The 18,527-nt window shown below is 41.4% G+C and overlaps 1 protein-coding gene across 1 annotated transcript in view; it reads right to left on the bottom strand.

Annotated features, from left to right (window-relative positions):
• LOC141908210 (metabotropic glutamate receptor 2-like) overlaps positions 1–18,527 on the bottom strand; it is a 76,243-nt gene that overhangs the window by 1,398 nt on the left and 56,318 nt on the right. The window contains exons 3-9 of the mRNA XM_074798128.1: positions 11,867–12,037; positions 10,856–10,997; positions 9,624–9,766; positions 4,849–5,136; positions 4,365–4,473; positions 4,141–4,277; positions 2,748–3,864 (exon numbers count right to left, since the gene is read on the bottom strand). Coding sequence (XP_074654229.1) covers positions 2,748–3,864; positions 4,141–4,277; positions 4,365–4,473; positions 4,849–5,136; positions 9,624–9,766; positions 10,856–10,997; positions 11,867–12,037 — 2,107 coding nt within the window. The remainder of the gene's footprint in view (positions 1–2,747; positions 3,865–4,140; positions 4,278–4,364; positions 4,474–4,848; positions 5,137–9,623; positions 9,767–10,855; positions 10,998–11,866; positions 12,038–18,527) is intronic.

Here is an 18,527-nt window from a genome sequence, read left to right as displayed (position 1 = left end):
ACGAGACCCGCAGACACACGAAAGCCGCAAACGACTCATTTCGTGTTTCGAAGAACTTTTTTTCCAAATATCGCAATCGATGGTAATTCTATGGTAGCTTAAAAAGGCAGTTCGGAGATTTCTAACGCCCGTGACAGATCAGGTAAATTTTCTGTGATTGAATTCGCCGGGGAGACCAAGGTTGACACATTAGGTGAATTCGGTGCAAAGACGGGATAAAACGCCTTATCTGTCTGTCACAAGCTGGCCTTGAGCAATTGGCTTCCAGACAGAAACATTTTTTCGGCAAATTCGAGCGGCTTTATAGTACCAGACCGGGGCATATAATTGAAAATGGCTACGTAGTCTCGGCGACGAATACAAAGAGCTAATATTGATCCTACAATGATTTATCATATTTCACGAAGCTGTTGCTTGGGTAATTGATTCCGACGCGTTGAAAACCACGCAAACTACAGAAAATTAATTCATTGTTTATCTTAACATGTAATTTATAATCATAGGTTGTACATTCGGCGGCTAGGATTGCGTTAATGTAAATATTTCATTTTCCGCGTCGAAAACCGAGCATCGTTCGGCCACGACGCAGGTTGATCGTTCGTCCGTTCGACAATTTCTAACCAGAAATTGATTTTCATATTAGTTCCTACTCCATCAGATCTTGTCAATTTGCAAATTGGGATGTAAGAATTCATACCCGTTGCGATCGTGCTAAGTCTTTACGGAAATTATTTTCTAGCGGATCACTTTCCGCCAGGAAGTCATGTTCTTAGACGAGAGATGAAAAATGAGAGACCGTCGACGCGACGCCGTCGTCGAGGCCGTTTGAAAAACAAAGTGAATTGAAATCATGACGGGATTGATGAAATATATCGAATAAACGGCGCTTTTTTTCTGAGGTGACGAGTGGGAAATGTTCCGAGTCACGTGCGATGGTATTTACAGCAATATGGCGATCGGACAGACATTCGTTTGACTAAATCCAACGACTAACAGCAACATCGGTTATTGGAAAGCAGGACAACGTGTTTCAAAGCAATTTCAGCTTAAAGAAACAACCAACAGTAAAGAGAGAAATTAAGAGAGTATTGATAATTCAGCTAAATTCTATGAGCTATTTTCCAAACTGTTCCTTTTTTCGAGTTTGAAAATGGCTCATAGAATTGAGTCGAAAAGTTGTTACTCTCTTTGTTTTTCTTCATAATTGTGGTTTTTTTCTTCGATTGAATCTACAGATAGTCACTTGTTTAGGGAAGCTAACAAATCTAGTTAATCCACCGATAATACACATTTCAAAATACCTGAACATAATAAATGATATCGGTTCAGCCTATGGAGTGGGCATTATCATGTTACGTACAGCTTTGTTACCAGTTCCATAGAAATTACTTCATATTCATTTGGTCAGATCCGATACTGTTAAGCTGGGTCCTGTGGAACCAGTTATACAGTTTATAGTTTGATCCTAAAATTATGATCAGTTAGTTTGATCCTAAAATCATGATCAGTTTATTTTCAATGCTTCGACCAACACAGAACTTTGGAACTGGGGCTGGTAATCAATTCAATACTTAAGAACAAACAAACTGATACTACGTGTATTTGAAAATTCGAGTGATCGCCGGGAGAGAGGCTAGCACTCTACCTGAGGAATAAAGTAGGCTAGATATGAAAAGAGAATTGAGAGATAATCAAAAATCGGTGGTACTGGTACATTTTTACACTCTATTATTCAAACACGTCTTGAAGCTTCTTTATTTCGATGAATTCAATGAATATATAATATACCCTGACAGTGAGGGAATCATAATTTCGCTGTAACATTTTTTCTAATGCTAAGATCTATCGCAGAAGGTTCTGAATCGGATGAGTTTGACAGTCTTTCGCCTTTAATATTCTCCACAAACAAGCGCCGGTACAAGGGAACGATTAAAGCCTAGAGAAAGCCGAGCAACTTTGGCAGAACTTAAGAAATCGAAAGCTACATTAATACCCACTAGGTGTTTAGGTCTACAATAACTCCTAGTCGACGTCTGGTGTCGGGTCCAAGCAGTACAATTTCTGCAATATATACACAAAATAACAACGGATGAAAACAACAACAACCACATTAATCTAATCATGAACAAAATGAACTAAATTCAATGGATTTATTAAACAAATTCCATGCAAATGTATACCGAATACATACAGCCCTTTACTCGACTTTGGGGAATGCATAGCTCTATTACATATTAGGAAATCCATTTTAACTCCTCAGTAAAAATGATGATAAGGAATGTACTATATCTGGAGGATGCTAACACCAAAATCATCGCTGACCGGATGGCAAAACTATGACGTGAATGAACCTTTCCCAAAAGATGGGTGCCCCTATATCACCCTATGACATCATCATATCACCTACTTTCGTTTGCTCTAAGCCACGACCACACGAGCGCTTATGGCTCGGGCCAAATTTGATCCGAACCAGATAAGGCCAGGGCCAACCGTTCACACGATTGCCAAGCGTGCCCGTGCCTGTTTGATCCGGGCCGAATATGATACTCCCAGAAAACATAGCTGAATAGATTGAACCAGTGAAGTAGGTGATTTGATGATGTCACAGCGTGATTTAAGGAGGCAGCCGTTTGCCATGGAAAGGCCTATAAAAGAACGGAAGGGACGAATTTAACTACGTGACGGGCATGCTGTACATGTCGATGAAACCGGCGTGCAAGAACACATTAAAAACACATTATTCTCACCATCTGATTGGGTACCTGAGTCTACGCGACTATGCGACGTCGAGTTCTGTTTGGAAAGGCTTTTCGATGACATCATCGATTGTCGGACGTTTCTCTCCGGGTGCAATAGTATTATGTACAGTTTCGGCGTGAATAAACAGACTAACGACACGGTGGCGCTGAGACTGATCGAAAAACACATCGTCCCGAGTCTTATACCGATGTTATTAGCCGTACTGAAATATATAGGAACGAAAGCCAGCCATATAATACATGTCGTATACATGGCGAAGCCTATATGTTTAGATTCGTTAAATGCTTCTGGTATTTTTCGCGTGAGTATGGCGTATATTGTACAGATGACGATGAGTAATATTGGATACGAGAATCCGATCATGTAGGAAGGCCCGACGGCCGATAAACACACTAGTTGGTGCTCGTCGCGCGTCGGGTAGTGAGGACCGGCTTGTGGAGGACTGAATATCAGCCAAACGACGCCAATCACTATCTGGAGCATTACTATCCATACACATATTATCATTTGGGATAAAGGACTGATAAACCGCGGTCTGCGAGCCGTTCGTTTACCGGCGCGGAATATGCGCGCGATCCGGTTCGTTTTGGTCAATAAAGCCGCGTAGCAGACAGAAAAACAAAATCCTACGCCGAACTTCTGCGCGCCGCAAACGTAATCGTTCGGCTTGGTCGTGATGACGAATGTCATGCCGAAACACATCAGAATTCCGGCTAATAGGACGAAACTAAGCTCTCTTCCTGACGCTTTCACGACGGGGGTGTCGCGATGGCGCGTAAACACGGCGATTACGAACAATGTCACAATAATCCCAGCAGCTGCGTAAATCATCGCCGCTATCGCTATCGGGCTATCCCTCCTCATATACTCCTCCGGTATCGGCACGCAGTGTTGTTTCAGTTTATCGGGTAATGATCCGGGCTGGCAGTACACGCATTTGTCCTCTGAAGCCAGGTACTGGTATCGACTACAGTTGACGCACGTCCAGCAACATTCGTCGCCGGTCAGGTAGACTCTAGCCTGACCGAAATGACAAGGCGTGCTGCACACAGATGTAGGGTGCACCGGTTCTAGAGCGCGAAATTGAAGCTTATTCTTATCGACCTACAAAACATAGATTATAAAAAATACCTCGGTTTCAAGTCGACTTTGTAACATAAATCTGGAAAAAATTTAAACTTCAAATATTAGGCTTGTTCTAGATAGAATAGATGAATTTTTATTTTCTTGGTCCACACAGCTTTACATAATTTGGTTAATGAGATTCAACTTTAAGTACGTTACGGTTATAGATTATACGGAAGCATATTATTATTTATAAGCAATAAAAATGTTATTCAAGGTCGACGTCATGCAAAAGCGACACCTATTAATAGTGACCTTCAACGTCGAATCCTGGAATCTTCCAACTTCCTGCCATTCGAAATGACCTTGGCTCGTTTGTTTGAAGTTCAATATCCGATATCGCGACGGCCCGTCGCCGTTCTTGTCAAAGCGGAACTCCATATTTGAAAGACCTGCGCGTGAAGAGAAAACCATTAGCCTAATTAATTGTACGGGTTGTACGTTAATTAAAGACTCTTACCGATAGAATGAAGATATACCTTTGAATTTTACATCGAGCAGATAATTCCTCAGAACGTTACCAGCAACCGGTTGCATAGTTGGGCATAGTCCGTGATAGTCACGTCCACAAGCGTCTTTATGCATATTCTACAAATATTACGATTACACCATTGACTTACAGACACCCGTAATCATTTGGAAATTTTCGACTTATGGTACACCACTGTAGAACTGCACCTCTGTGCGCTTATTGCGCAATGACCTTATGATGATAATGCTAATGATAATAAGACAACAAAACGATACCAGTTTAAGTATGATCATGGATAAACATGAGTTTTCTAGTCTATACGTCCATGATATGATTCTCATATTGCAATACAAGGGAAGAAGTGCTTAAGCCTTGTTTTCACGAGCGGTTCCACGCGGCAGCTGGAAAAAGCTAGCTAGATGCTGTACTACGAACAACCTTAACCGCATTTTACTACAAAAGGCCGTCTAGAAATGGATTCTGAATCTTACCCGAATCGCGTGTGCAAAAGCCATTACGGCGTCACTGACGAACTGAAGTTGTAGTTCTGGACTGTAGCCGTTTTCTAGTGTTTGTGTCATGTTAGGCGTGCATGGTTTCGTGTAACGATCGTTATAAGGTGTGAAACTCGTATTCGGGTATTTGCATTGGAAGTAGTCTTCCCAGTATTCGATAAACCACGGGTTTCTGCTGTTATTTTCTGGCCTCAGTGCCAGAAAGTATTCGTCGAAACCTTGCACCGGTTGGGCTAGTGGTTGTACAGTCACGGCGCCTTCCACCTGCGAAAATATCAGACAATTTCAAATACCTCTCAATAACATGTAACGGAGTATATAACTCTGTTAAGAAGTTCGACCTGCATTAGTCACTGCCTCGACCTCTCTGGGGTTCATGTATTTCATTATTACACTTGTAAGCAAATTCATGCTTACGATATGTTCCTAAAACCCTATACATTTTTTTATATGCAAAATGGACTCATTAGTTCATTCATTAAAATTCATTTCAGCTCGTTATCGGCTGATCTACCACCACACCACCACACTGCCTATTTTGCTATTCACTTGCAATAGAGGTTTATTAAAAAACAGCACCGATGAAACTTTCTCCGAACTCTTCGTAGATCACAGTAAAAATTACTAATGCAACAGCCTCAAACGTTGCGATGATTAAGAAATCGTCTTCCGACCGAGAGAAGAACTCGTGGATTGCAGTATCGTGGTAAGATACCGCCATTAGCCCTAACGGCAGCGCGGCGTGAGTTCTTTTCTTGCCGACGATGGAAATACGAAACGACGCGCGAACGTGTCAGACTTCCCTCAAGGTTGATGTGACTGCGTAGAGCGACTATAACTAAATCTTCCCCCTACTCTCGCAGCGGGGGTGGAAACGCCCCCCAGGAATGAAGCGTCGCAAAAACAATCTGGTGTTGCTACAACGAATAGTCCGTGATTTCCCTTTTATTGTAGAGACACAGGAGGGGGAGGGGGCCAGCAGATGGGGGGATACGTGACCACCAGCCATTTTAGTGAATATCAGAGACTACATGGGCGAACTTCGGTTACGGGGGTTAGTCGACTATTCGCGAACTAAGTGAAACCGAATGTCAGTTAGACAGAACTATAGTCAAGGGCCCGGTTTTATAAACTGGTGTTATCTTTAGCCCGGGGGTTAACTCAATTGAAAATGAACTGAGCTAGCCCCGGGGTTAGAGGTTAATACCAGTCTATAAAACCGGCCCCAGAAATATTGAACCACGCTACTAAGCACGGGCGCTGTAGTTCGGATGTAGCTCCCAGATGGCCGACACTGCGAAATACGTAAGATCCATCTATAGTGCGCACGGTTATCAGATCCAGTCGACTATATCTAAGAATTCCGGAGTTCACCAATAGGTAGCTGAAATAGGTTCGCGTTGACCTCAGATTTTGGAGAAACTTCTCAACGACGACGGTGCAGCAATGACATGACATCCCGTGGGATAATGCCCTAGCACCGTGTGATTAATGCACGATCGAATTTTTATGGCCACAGATCTTGATTGGCTTCTTATCTGCGCCGCGAAAGATAATTGGCAAAATGTGCGCAAAATACTAAGAATAAATGGAAAAATGGCCAGAAAGTCGGCGGCCAGATTACCGTCAAAATATTGTTACAGCGCCGATAAAAATAGGAAATTAATTCTAATCAGGACAAACTCGAATCTACAACATTTTTCATGACAAATACATTTAGACAATATAGCGATCGATTGTTGTTACACTACACGGGAAAATGTGACTCGCCGTTAATAGAAACACGACGCGCGTCGCCGTGAATTTCAACAACGAAAACACAACCAATTCTTCACCGATATTGAAACCCGTGCAACAGGAAATGAAAATGTGATCGATGCGTTAGAGCTGTTAAGAGACCCATTTAATGCACAACATATAAAACCGTATCATTTCTTTTCCATTTACGAAAAGACCTGTATTTGAGTAACGGTAAAGATTAGGCTTCGCTTTTATGTAAACGTTACGCACACGACGCAGGGAAACAAGGAAACGGGACACAGATGTTTCTGAGCGTTTCCCTTTGTCGAGTGAATTAACGATGAAACAACGAGAAACACAGAAAATGTTTCCGAGATCGAACATGTTTCTTTTCGTGTTTCCCTGCGTCGTGTGCGTTTGGCTTCGGGAACATACCGGCATCGGAAATTTCATAAATAGCTTATCGAACTGGGATTATCGAGTCCATATTTATCAATGAGAATAATGTGAATATTTCACGACAGAATCGTGCTGTTATTCTGGTTTATCGGGCGAGGACACACACTCCTTTGAAATTGATTCGCGTCATCGTAAAAACGTTGTTTATCACTGATTTTTTAAAAAGATAAATGCGATTTAAACGGATTTCCCCGACTCGCTTCCCCTTTCCCGTATATCGGTGATTCGTTTTTGCTACGAAAACGCTCGACGATAACAACTTTCGCAAACACAAAATACAGAATATTCATGAAGAACGTGAAGGGAGAAGAAAGAAAAACCTATTGCAGTAAGATGCTTTGATTGAAATCCTCTTACGCGGAGTTTATCACGGAATACTTCTTTAGGTTTGCACTTTCTGAAACGTGCGACAACTGAAATAACTGGTAACACCGAGAACAACACGGCTCATTTTTGTAGACAGTTATTCCGCTAGATTAATCCCGTGGATATCGATTTCGAAAGTTTTCAAGGTCGTCTTCATTGGACTCAGCCCTCTAGACCACCTAGACCTTAACCCCTTCGGCAATCTAGATCCTAACCCTACCCTAAATCTATGCTGTTAAATCCAAGTTTTTTTTAGTTTAAAAAGCCATCGTTTTGTTTTCTAATTCATTCTACAAATTCGTGTCGGAACTATAAATCATGACTGCATCGTTTTCCATAACTTGTTTTGACTTCTTGTCTTTATTTTTGCTTCCACTTCTTGTAACATTGTTTACGAATATAACTGGGTCTGGTTCTAGTGCCAAGATCACGAACCTTTATGAACTTTCCTTTGAACTTGACTGACCGATATTAGTGGAATAGGCCTTAATGTCATCGAAGTCCAAAGTTATGCGTTGGACTATGATTCTAGAGTTTGACAACGAACTAGTCAGGATAGAACTGGGCCCAGCGACCGTTTCCATAGTTTAGACTTATGAACAAAAGTGGTCATTGTTCTTAATGCTGTTGAGACTGATCTCAAGTTGTTAGATTTACCGCGTGGAAAGATTGTCTCAGATACTGGCCTTAAATCTAAGCCACGATCCCTGAATAGATGGACGATTACGAATTTCTCGAATGATGAAGACACATGAGAGTCAGCAGACATATCTTTATTTATGTGGGTGAAATGCTGCCGTCATAACGAAGGACACGTATCTGTGATAAATTGTGAATGCACAGACGTTTTGCCATCAATCTGGCCTGACCGTCGTCGACACGCAGTCACCGTAATGAGCTAACTACCATCGGTATTCTTAACGCTTAATCAGCGGTCCGACGACTGCAAAAACGCATCGCGGTATCATTGACAACTAATCACAGATGATACCGAGCCATTCCATCGCCAGACGTTGATATCGGGAATTTATACGGAATCTGCAGTAACCCGAGGCGTTGTTGCTCTATATAAGACGATGCCCGTCACTCGGCTCACTGCGGGATTAAATGTCTCCATTAACGAGTGTCTAATTGTTAATCTGTATGTTTCGATGAAATACGCGGCGCCAAGGGACCATTTTTCAGTCCCGGACGAGTGATAAATAACGGCCATTTTTTATGCCCTGGAACCTCACGACGGAACCGTTTATTCATACATAATTTGACACTACCACCAGAATGAGGTCGTTTCCAATCCATCATATTCAAAGCCCGATTAATATCTTTTTTTTTTCTATCACAGTCTGTGATTTTTTTTACCGTTCGGCTTTTTATTCCTGGGCCTGATTTCTCCCGTCGCATTCTTTCGTCCAATCAGCAGATATAGAGGTTTGATTAAAAATCAGTTACTATTCCGTTCGAAGTTTGGAAACTCTAATTCTGATTCTAAAAAAGGAATCGTTCGTAGACATTGGTTATACATTTCTGGTCATTTCTATATTGTGCCGTTTTTTCGCTATGTTACATCGAAATTTTAACATTTGGAATTTTTACATTTTCTCACAATCTCACCTCTATCGTCATAATAACATGTCATCTTTTATGTCATATCTATTCATAAATTTATGAAATCATCCATTCATTCATGTCGTTCGAGTGTGACCTTGCGTAAAGCATGACAGACATCTATTTATAAAACAACGCCGTATCTTGTCAAACCGTCTTGTCTTTTACGTGACGCAACGTGTTTTTTTTTTTACAAACCGTAATTTTCATCCGCCGTCGGGAAATGCATTATGGGTAATCGTCTGCTGCGCACTGTCAGACGGGTAATTTACAGATCTCCGTCTCAAGATACATTAGAACTAAGAGTCATTAGGAGTGGCGGCACTGAACCTCAAATCGTAACGTGACCACCCAAGAAAACGTCTCCATATTTCTAAGATGAATTCTCCAATAAATTCGATATTCTATTCCCATTTTCGAATGATCATAACTGGTTTTCTTAGAAATGGTGGCAATTTGCCGTTCGACATAGCATATTCGGAGACCCGAGACTTTAAATAAATGTTTTTCTTATTCCTGTGTCTCACAGTGAGATAGTTTTCAAGATTTCCTGACATTTTGATTGGTAATTTGATACTCACAGCGTACTCGTTGCCTTTATAAGCCAACTCCCGTGCTCCCCAGCCATCCGAGCCGATCCATGAAAATTGGCCGCTGGCGTTGTTTCTTCTTATCGCTTGCATCAGTTGACCGACCTCCTGGTCTGATCCGAAGACGATGACACCTGAAATGAGAGAAAGAGAGAGAATGGCGTGAAATCGGCAACTTTCGAAAACCTGTATGAACTCGGTGAGTTTATAGCCCGCGGGTATATCGCGTAGTCGTCTAGAAACAGAGCGCGAAAACACAGTCAACAGAACCGAATCATTTTTTGCGTCTATTTGTGAATTCAGCCGATGTTTGAATGTTTTTTCTTGTTTTTAGATTCTGATGTCATTCGATATGAAAATGTTCTTCTCACGAGGGAAAACACCGTGAAACTACGGTTTATACTGGGCAGGAAACATTTTCAATTCCACGAGGAATCAGTGCTAATAATCGCGATGGATTTAAAATCTATTTTGAAAATAACGAACTTCAAATTGGAGCAGCCTAAATTTTTACGCGTTCTGCCAAAAAGTGTTTCCAAGACTGAATGCTCGTCACGCCATCTCGCGGGATAGCTGATGTTACGGTTCCCTATTGATATCATAATGTGATTTACCTTCCAATACAGGATACGGATTACAGCATTTGTGACAAAATTACGCAGACGGGCAGACGAAAACCCATTAGCGGCTTTTTTCATTGTAATTGTTCACGTTCATAGTGAATGCAAAGCTTTTAATCGATGCCGAAAGATAAAACGAAAGTCGAAATGCTTGACAGTTTTTTACCAGTTGCAGTGAAGTTATCATCAGAACGCGATCGGCTCGACAATTTTTTTTTCTGCTGTCGTTATGACACGGTGTGGCACGACGGATGTATTTTTTTGCGCGTTTGATGTCGAAGTGAATATCAAACGCGTGATCAAAGTGTAATTTACCGAACGCTTTTCAAGTAGGGAAGTGGCATCCGCAGCTGCCGTCGATCCGTCAAAACTGCGGCCTCAATGAAGCCTTCCCCAGCATGCGGGATTTGAATCTAATGGCATCATGAGATTCTATCACGATACAAAACCCTACCCTGGTCGACCATCACACAAGGATTCCAAGCTTATGGAATTAATAGACGTTACCAGTTATACACTCTTAGAACAAAATGGTTCTTTGAGGGTTCTTCAAAGACCAATCATCAGTGACCGCGAATGAGTGGGTATTGACGCATACATTACCTCTAGCACGTTTTTCTAGGAGACTTTTTACTGTTTTATCGTATCTTCCTTTCCCGGCCACACCTGAGTCTTTAATCAATACATCTCTGACCGCTACGCATACACCGTTACTCTTCAGATGTTCTTCCACCGTTTGTATCCCCTGCAATTATTCTTATACGTATAGTTATTGCGTTATAGCCTGTTGATCAGGAAAAATAGTCACAATGCACTCGGTTTAGCGCATCCTCCCTCTGCAGGGACTCGAACCTGATGGCATCGCTACACTCAGCCACGGCACGAACCCCTGCATCAGTAGACCGGGTGCGCAGGTACATGCGCAGCTTTCCGAACGAAACTTGCGGCACCAATCAGATTGCTCGTTGTATAATCGTTGAGGCAAATTTCAAGGAAGAACTATAAATGGGAAAACCCGGGCTAAAATAAAACGGGATTTCTGATTGGCTAAAAATCACATCATCTGAACTGCGCATGTATCTGCGCACACGGTCGATTATGGCAGGGTTTCGTGCCGTGGCAATCTCGATGCCATCAGGTTCGAATCCCTGCCGGGGAGGGTGGGTTTAGCGATGCCGTCCACAAAAACCGTCTCTTATGAAATTACCGCGTTTATACGTGGAGGTTCAGAGTCCGATCAAACAAGCCACGAACCTACGCCATATCTGAGTAATTATGTCTTATTACCCCAAGTCTGATGGAACGGCTTGGGAGCGGGTTTTCTACATTATTTGTAAAAATCCTCGACTTGCCTTTCTTCTTAGGAGTATTTTAGCACAGTATCTGTCAATCATACATCTCTGGACTCAGTTCCACAGTCGCGACTTGAGTCCAATAGTGATCTCAAATTTTAAGACAGCTTTTACGCCGTTAGATTGGCTATAGATCTAAGATGGTATTTTATCTTAGTCTTGACTGTACAACTGCGTTAGAGAAGTCGTATCTGTTCGGGGTACCTGTGACAATCATTTTTATCGTGTTTATCGATCGGGCCTAAAATGTGTGACCACGTACCTTGACGCCGTAGCTGGATTCCTCGTACAGTAACGACACGTACGTCCAGCCGAATAGTTTCACCAATTTCACCATCGCTCGAGCCTGCGAATCATCGGACGGAATTGTTCTCATAAAGTACGGATACCTCTCGATACTGCTCAACTCTGCACTCGTCGAGAAAAAACTAACCTGAAACGATCGAACGAAATGAAAACTTTGATAAAATCGATGGCCAAATCGATGGGAAGGAGACGACTGCCACAATGATGTGGATTTCAGTTTCGTTGAAGAAATATAAACGAGCGATAATGGAAGAAAAATAAAACGATGTACGGGCGGTGAAAGTCAAGCAGAAGTTATTCTCGACACGAGAACGCGCGTTCTGCTGAAAATTGCCATTAATATCAAATTATTCCGTGCGATAAACCACCGAATGTTGAGTATTATAACAAATAACAAGCCCATTAAAGAGCCGTGGGTTGAGTCGATAAGCGCCGCGCGCGCCACTGACAGGAAAGATGCACCGTCGAATGAACCCCGCTGCGAGCTCATTTCCACGATTACCAAACCGTCGACAAACTTTATTGCTTATCAATCGATTCTCCGCGGGTTTGATTTGTTAAGGGACCCGCGCGACCGATAAAGAGTTGCCGACCAGGAAACGTGACTTTTCGTAAGCAATTGTCGTCGAATGGAAACGTATTAGTGATTTCCCCGCTACAAAGGAACGTTCGTCATTGGATTTAGACGCCGCGTTACGCTCTGTGGTATTCCGGCGACTAATAAACGGGCAGGTGCTCGCGCTAGGTATTCAATCTACCCAACTGATTACATTCTTACAAAATTAAACAAGCAATCTAACAGTAGGGGTTGTTGATGATATGAAGGAGAGTTATTTCCCTTCAGTCTGAAGACAGTTTTGATGACTCGATCGTAGGGTAAGATTCCTGTGGACACCCGACACGACGGTACCGCGGCAATCGAGGTGTGCTAGGGTGCCACGCTCTCTAGTTAAGCACGCGCCACATTTGAATCGGGTTTTTGTGTTGGCCAATTTGACCCAGAATCTATCCGTGTGACCTGTAGACTATAGACTAAAAGTCCTTTACGTTTATGAAAAAAAAACAACACAATAATTATTTATAGTCATAATTTCATCAATATTGTGGGTTTTGAATTTTCGTGTAAGCTTACATGGTATATGTTATCTATGTCATCTTATTGCGTTCTTTGTCTTTCATTTCGACGTTTCGTATAAACCGTTCCATCCCACACACGACCTGCTCCCGGAGAAGTCATTTCGATATTGATATTGCGATCAAAATTGGCAGCTATCAATTTCCGCGAATCTATTAACGCAGAGATCATCGCAATCTCACGATTAACTTAATTCCGGCGCTACTGAAATTTCGATGAATTGTCTGCACGATAGTCAATGATATCGGTGAGTTATCATTCATTTCGAATAAATCTTCGAAGATGAGTAGAAGCCGTCATCCAAAAACGTCAGTTTCTAGATTTTTTTCCCAAGTTTCCAAAACTTTCTTCGCATTTTCCAAACGACTGCCTTCACTTTCTGCTTTTCAAAAATTACTATCGCAGGCGATACCTTGTAATTGCTTTGAGTGGGATATATTGCCGATAAATTCTAACCCTTTGGACCCTCTCTCATGTAACGCTCAGAAAATCATCGTTTTTCATGAGATCGTTTCATCTCGGCTCATTAATGCAGACGGTTTTTACGACTATTTTTGCAGCTTTTCACGTTCACGTGATGTGATGATTTTTGCAAGCTCTAGTTTATAACTTACGCATCCAAATTGGTCCATCCTCTCTCTCGGCACGAATTTGAATCGAACCCGATGGCATCGCTAGATTCAGCCGTGGCAGTCTGCGATATCATCAGGTTCGAATCCCTGCCTCGATAGCGGATGAGCTTGGTCCCGTATACACTTTTTCGAACCATCGTTCGATATAGCTATATCCACGATGCACTTACTCCCAGGCGCCCTGCACTATCGAGCAAGCCGGACGATTAGACAGAAAATGTTACAAATCATTGAGCAAACACAATCAAACACTTGATGTGCGTTGATTAATGATAGCCGTAATTTTTATTGGCTTTCATAAACTGCGTCAGATCGACGATGTTAGGAATGACGAGCTATGATATAAATCCATGGGCTTCGTCATTGACTTCATCAGGGATTCACTTCACTCGCACCTCCTCGGCTTCACTAACCACTGATCATATTTCTTAATGCAGCTCCTTTTCTAGAAGGTCTAGGTGGAGGTCTATTGCCCTTAGAAACGTTATTAACAAAAATGATGATGACAGTGATGATATTAACAATAAAGAAATGAGAATGATGAAGATAATAATAATTATCAAGATAATCATAATTGATAATCAGTTATGATAACGATATCAATATTGTGTTATATTTAGTTAATTGTATATGATTATGAATAAAGCATTTTACAGTTGCTGGAACGTATATTCAAAGACTGTTTAACTACTACATTCGTTTCGTTTATTCACGGCGGGCTTTTAGATCGCCGAAATGCTTGAACTGAAAACGGATAATCAGGATGCTTCGCGCCGTGTTTTTAGCTCCGGCTTATGAATCCCCAGACAACGATTAATACTGAAATTATAAAGACTTGATCAAGCAGCTTTAATTTTCGAAACAATCTGTCTAGGCAGGTATTAAAAGAACTTGAACAAACGAACGACTGTTGCTTTTATTAGCTAAGCTCGACATGGACGAATACAGACAGTTAATCTGAAGTTTAGCGGCACAAAGCTGATGAAAAAATTCATTAACCATCGACAAAAACAAAGTCATAATCATCTTCAACGATGGGGAACCTACGACCTTCTGTGGCAATCGAGGAATTCACTTATGACAGGTGAGGATCCACCAGGGTCGCTAGTAGTTATTCGGTCTTCCGCGTTCGATTTCTTCAACATTTCGATTAAAACCGAATGAACCTCTCTTAAATTGATTAATTAATCATGAAAACTATACCGACATCTGAGAGGAAGATTAATTCATTGAATATCTGGTGTGTCCTGTGATTCGAGAGCCTAAAACTTCAGTTCAAAGTTCATTGAAAATGAAAGAATATTCACAACGCATGGCTGAGTGCTCGTCACGCTATCTGGTGCAATCTGAACTTTCCTTAAGTGAAATGATGTATCTGTTTTACTAAATCTATGAATCCAAGGCTGCGCTGCAAGACGACATATCGTTTTCTTCGTGTGTCTAGACCTAAACCCTAGACACCGAAAAACATTTAAGAACTCGATTGACCCTGGGAGCTTTGCTGATTGTGCCGGATTTTTCGATCGAATTCATTCTTTAAAGTTTAACCGAATAAGGAACGTGTGGACGGCGAGTCGAAAGTAACAAATCGGTGATTACAGTAATCTTGATTCGCCATCAATCATTTTTCGGGATGAGACACGCGCCGCCGTCAGACGATTTCATGCAGTCGGAATGATGTCTATTTGGTCGGTTAGAGTGCTCGCTGTAGATTACCCGCGGGTTTCAGCCGACGCCCCCGTGTATCACCAACCGTCGAATCCCAGGATCTACCGCTATATATACAGTGCAGACTGTGAAGTGAATAGTGGTATTAAGCGTCTCCGTTGTAGCGTGGCTTTGATTTATGATCGTTTAGCCGAATTTCGAAACAACACGGATGAGCATCTCGCAAACAAAGCAATAAACTATAACATTGATTTTGGGTGATTCTGATTCGCTAACACTTGTGCAACTTGGATACAGTTCAGGCATCAGTCACTATGAATTCGGCCTGTTGGGGGTTTGTGAACGTGGCTCGGTTGATTTTAGGAGTTGGCCTAGGTGTAACCCTATTTCACTTCTAAATTCAGTCCATTGAACGTACGCGACTAAATCGGCATTCACTAATAATGAATCCAAGTTAGCCCCCAGTAAAGGTTTGTACGGTACCATTCTTCAAATAATAATTCGACGCCTTGATAAATATTAATCAATAAATCTAAATATAGCAAAGCAGCGATAACGGGTTTTCTGGATGCATGTGATCGAAAGGAAAAATTAATTACCGGGTATTCGATGGAAAAAATATAATAAGATGATTTGGATATTATCGGAGCAATCCTCTTTTTGGTTGAATAGTCTAACCCCAGTAAAGTCCCCGTGATTTGGAAATTCTCGGAGCCCTCCTTTATTTACTTACTAAATGACGTCACAAACTGTTATTTCGCCGGTGCTTGTTGTCTAACAATTCAATTCAATTCTTTATTTACAGTAACCTAATAAGTAATTTTAAGTTTCAAATAGGATGGAAAGTACATTCAGACAATCTGTTGGTTCAGAGAGACCGTTATTACAGTATCAATTTATACATTTCGTTTCGAAGCTGTCAGTTGCCGAATCTGAATGAAGATGAATTTTATTTGACGAAATCGGCGGAAAATATATAATAATAATAATCAACAGAATTTCAAGAGGGTTTTCGACGAAAGTCAGAAAACCCTAATTATGAAATTTGATGTGATTTGCTTGAAAATGCGAGTTTGAAGGTGCCCTTTAGCTCACGCGGATATTGCGTGTAAATTTTGGCGAGTTTGTCGGAAAAATCTTTGCGAGGATTTTAGTATGTATGTATGTTTTATTCGCGATTTAAATTACAATATGAAGTAGCAGGAATAGATACAAAATAATAATAACTTAAGACGCTGGACGACTGGTGAAGTTAAGATAAACTTATCACCTGAAGGGCCCAGTCGCCCACACTCTCACATTCACTCACATTCATACGCCATTCATACCGACAAGTTACATGACAAAACATTTAAAATTGAAAGTATAATAGTTCCATGACATTTGGTACATTACATTGAGTCAATCAGGAATACATAACTTAATCTAGAAACATTGAGACATGAAATATTTTTTTTTGCAGTATTTCCAAAGGATTTGAGGGATTAGTAATGAGGAGATTTATACATATTTCGAAATTGCGTTTCGGGATTTAGTGAATAAGGGTTCTATCTGGTTCTCTGTCCAATGTTGCACGTTGGTTCATTCAACGATTATTAAGCAAAAGCCACATTTTCACACTGATAAACTGTTGGACTGAATCCCGTTTTCGGTGACGAGGATACTTGTCCGGTTCAAGGCCGAGCACGCTCAGCGATTTTCTTTTTATTATTTCGGGTGGAGCGGATGATATTATGGTCGATTAGTAGTCGGTATTCGTGTCAATAGTTTCTCCATTTCGTGAGCAAACAATTACGGGGGGAACAAGCGACTTAATATCTGCGCGCTCGATGACACAGAGGGCAAACATCCTCTCGGGTCACGTGGAAACAGCCTCGGGTCGCCGGAAGGAAGACTAAAGTAGTGCGCCAAGACAAACGTGATACCCCGTTTACACATGGCTTGATATAAAATGTATCCCGCGGCAAAATGTTAGATCGTTCCTTAACAGTTTTCTGGTCAGTAATTTAGCTGCAGGATCTCGGGGACATTAAGCGTTCTTACTTGTTCTGTCGGTATTTCTCCGGCACGAAACACTTCTGTAATTTCCTGTCCGAAATGGCCATTTTCAGACGTTCGCACCAAATTGTTGATTCCGAATGTAGATTGTAATATGATATTTCGTAGGCTCTCTACATGATTATCGTTAAGTTGTTTTGTAGGCCTAGATGATGGCCAAAAAGACCAGTCTTAAGATTTAAGACCACTTCTGGACATACGCCACTGTGCAAATGACCCCGTGACCCCGTATAGTCCGAGAAAGAATCGGATATCAGAGACAATTTTGGATCAATGAATCAGTTAGATTTTGCAGGCGAGCTTTAGCTTAGCCATCATGACAACCGTTAGTTGGATTGCTCATTCCTGGCGTCGGAGTCACTGGACAAAAAATTCAGCCATTATATACTCGTTAACCTGCTATTTTATCGACGAATGTCTCGCTCGCTGGTGGTGGAGAGAAGCCGATTAGACCGTTCCCTGTCCGTCGTTATTTCGACAGAGCAATGCGTAATATACTTTTTCCTATCTATAAGTCGACATTGAAATACCATTAGCGAGAAGAGATAGCGAAATTCGATTTTCGAGTTAGCGTCACTTACTGACAACGAAAAATGATGCAATAGTGACGATAGTAATTATCGCACAGCGTGTGTGTTACTCCAGATGATATACGTCTCAGTGTTTGTACAATGTAACACTCCTCTCAGAGATTGTGAGTTGATCGCAATTGTCGGAGAGAAAAATCGAATCGAAAAATGAATGAAGCTGTAATGATAAATCGTATCACCACACTGTATCCGTGTTGTGACGATAATGTAAAGGAATCCCACAATAATAACGAGAAAAAAGAATTTCCAAAATGTTTTCCAGAGCTTGTATAGTTAATTCGACGTTTCGACTATATTTAAATAGCCATCTTCACTCAGGAAAACATTTCTGGCTTTGTTTTTCGTTAGGGATTCTCTTCATATTATAGCAGTCAGCTTATAATATAACTTATTCGATAAGCATTTTGATATAACATCCAATTTCAAACACCGAGTTTGCCCTAGATTGTTAAACCCGACACTCAAACCCTTAGAAATTGTATTCTTTCCGGTGAAATGCGTCAACGATATCAAACCCCGATGATAAAACTCCGC

Source organism: Tubulanus polymorphus, chromosome 7 (genome assembly GCF_964204645.1).
Source record: "Tubulanus polymorphus chromosome 7, tnTubPoly1.2, whole genome shotgun sequence".
Taxonomy (NCBI): Eukaryota; Metazoa; Nemertea; class Palaeonemertea; order Tubulaniformes; family Tubulanidae; genus Tubulanus; species Tubulanus polymorphus.
This window is presented reverse-complemented; position numbering and strand designations above follow the sequence as displayed.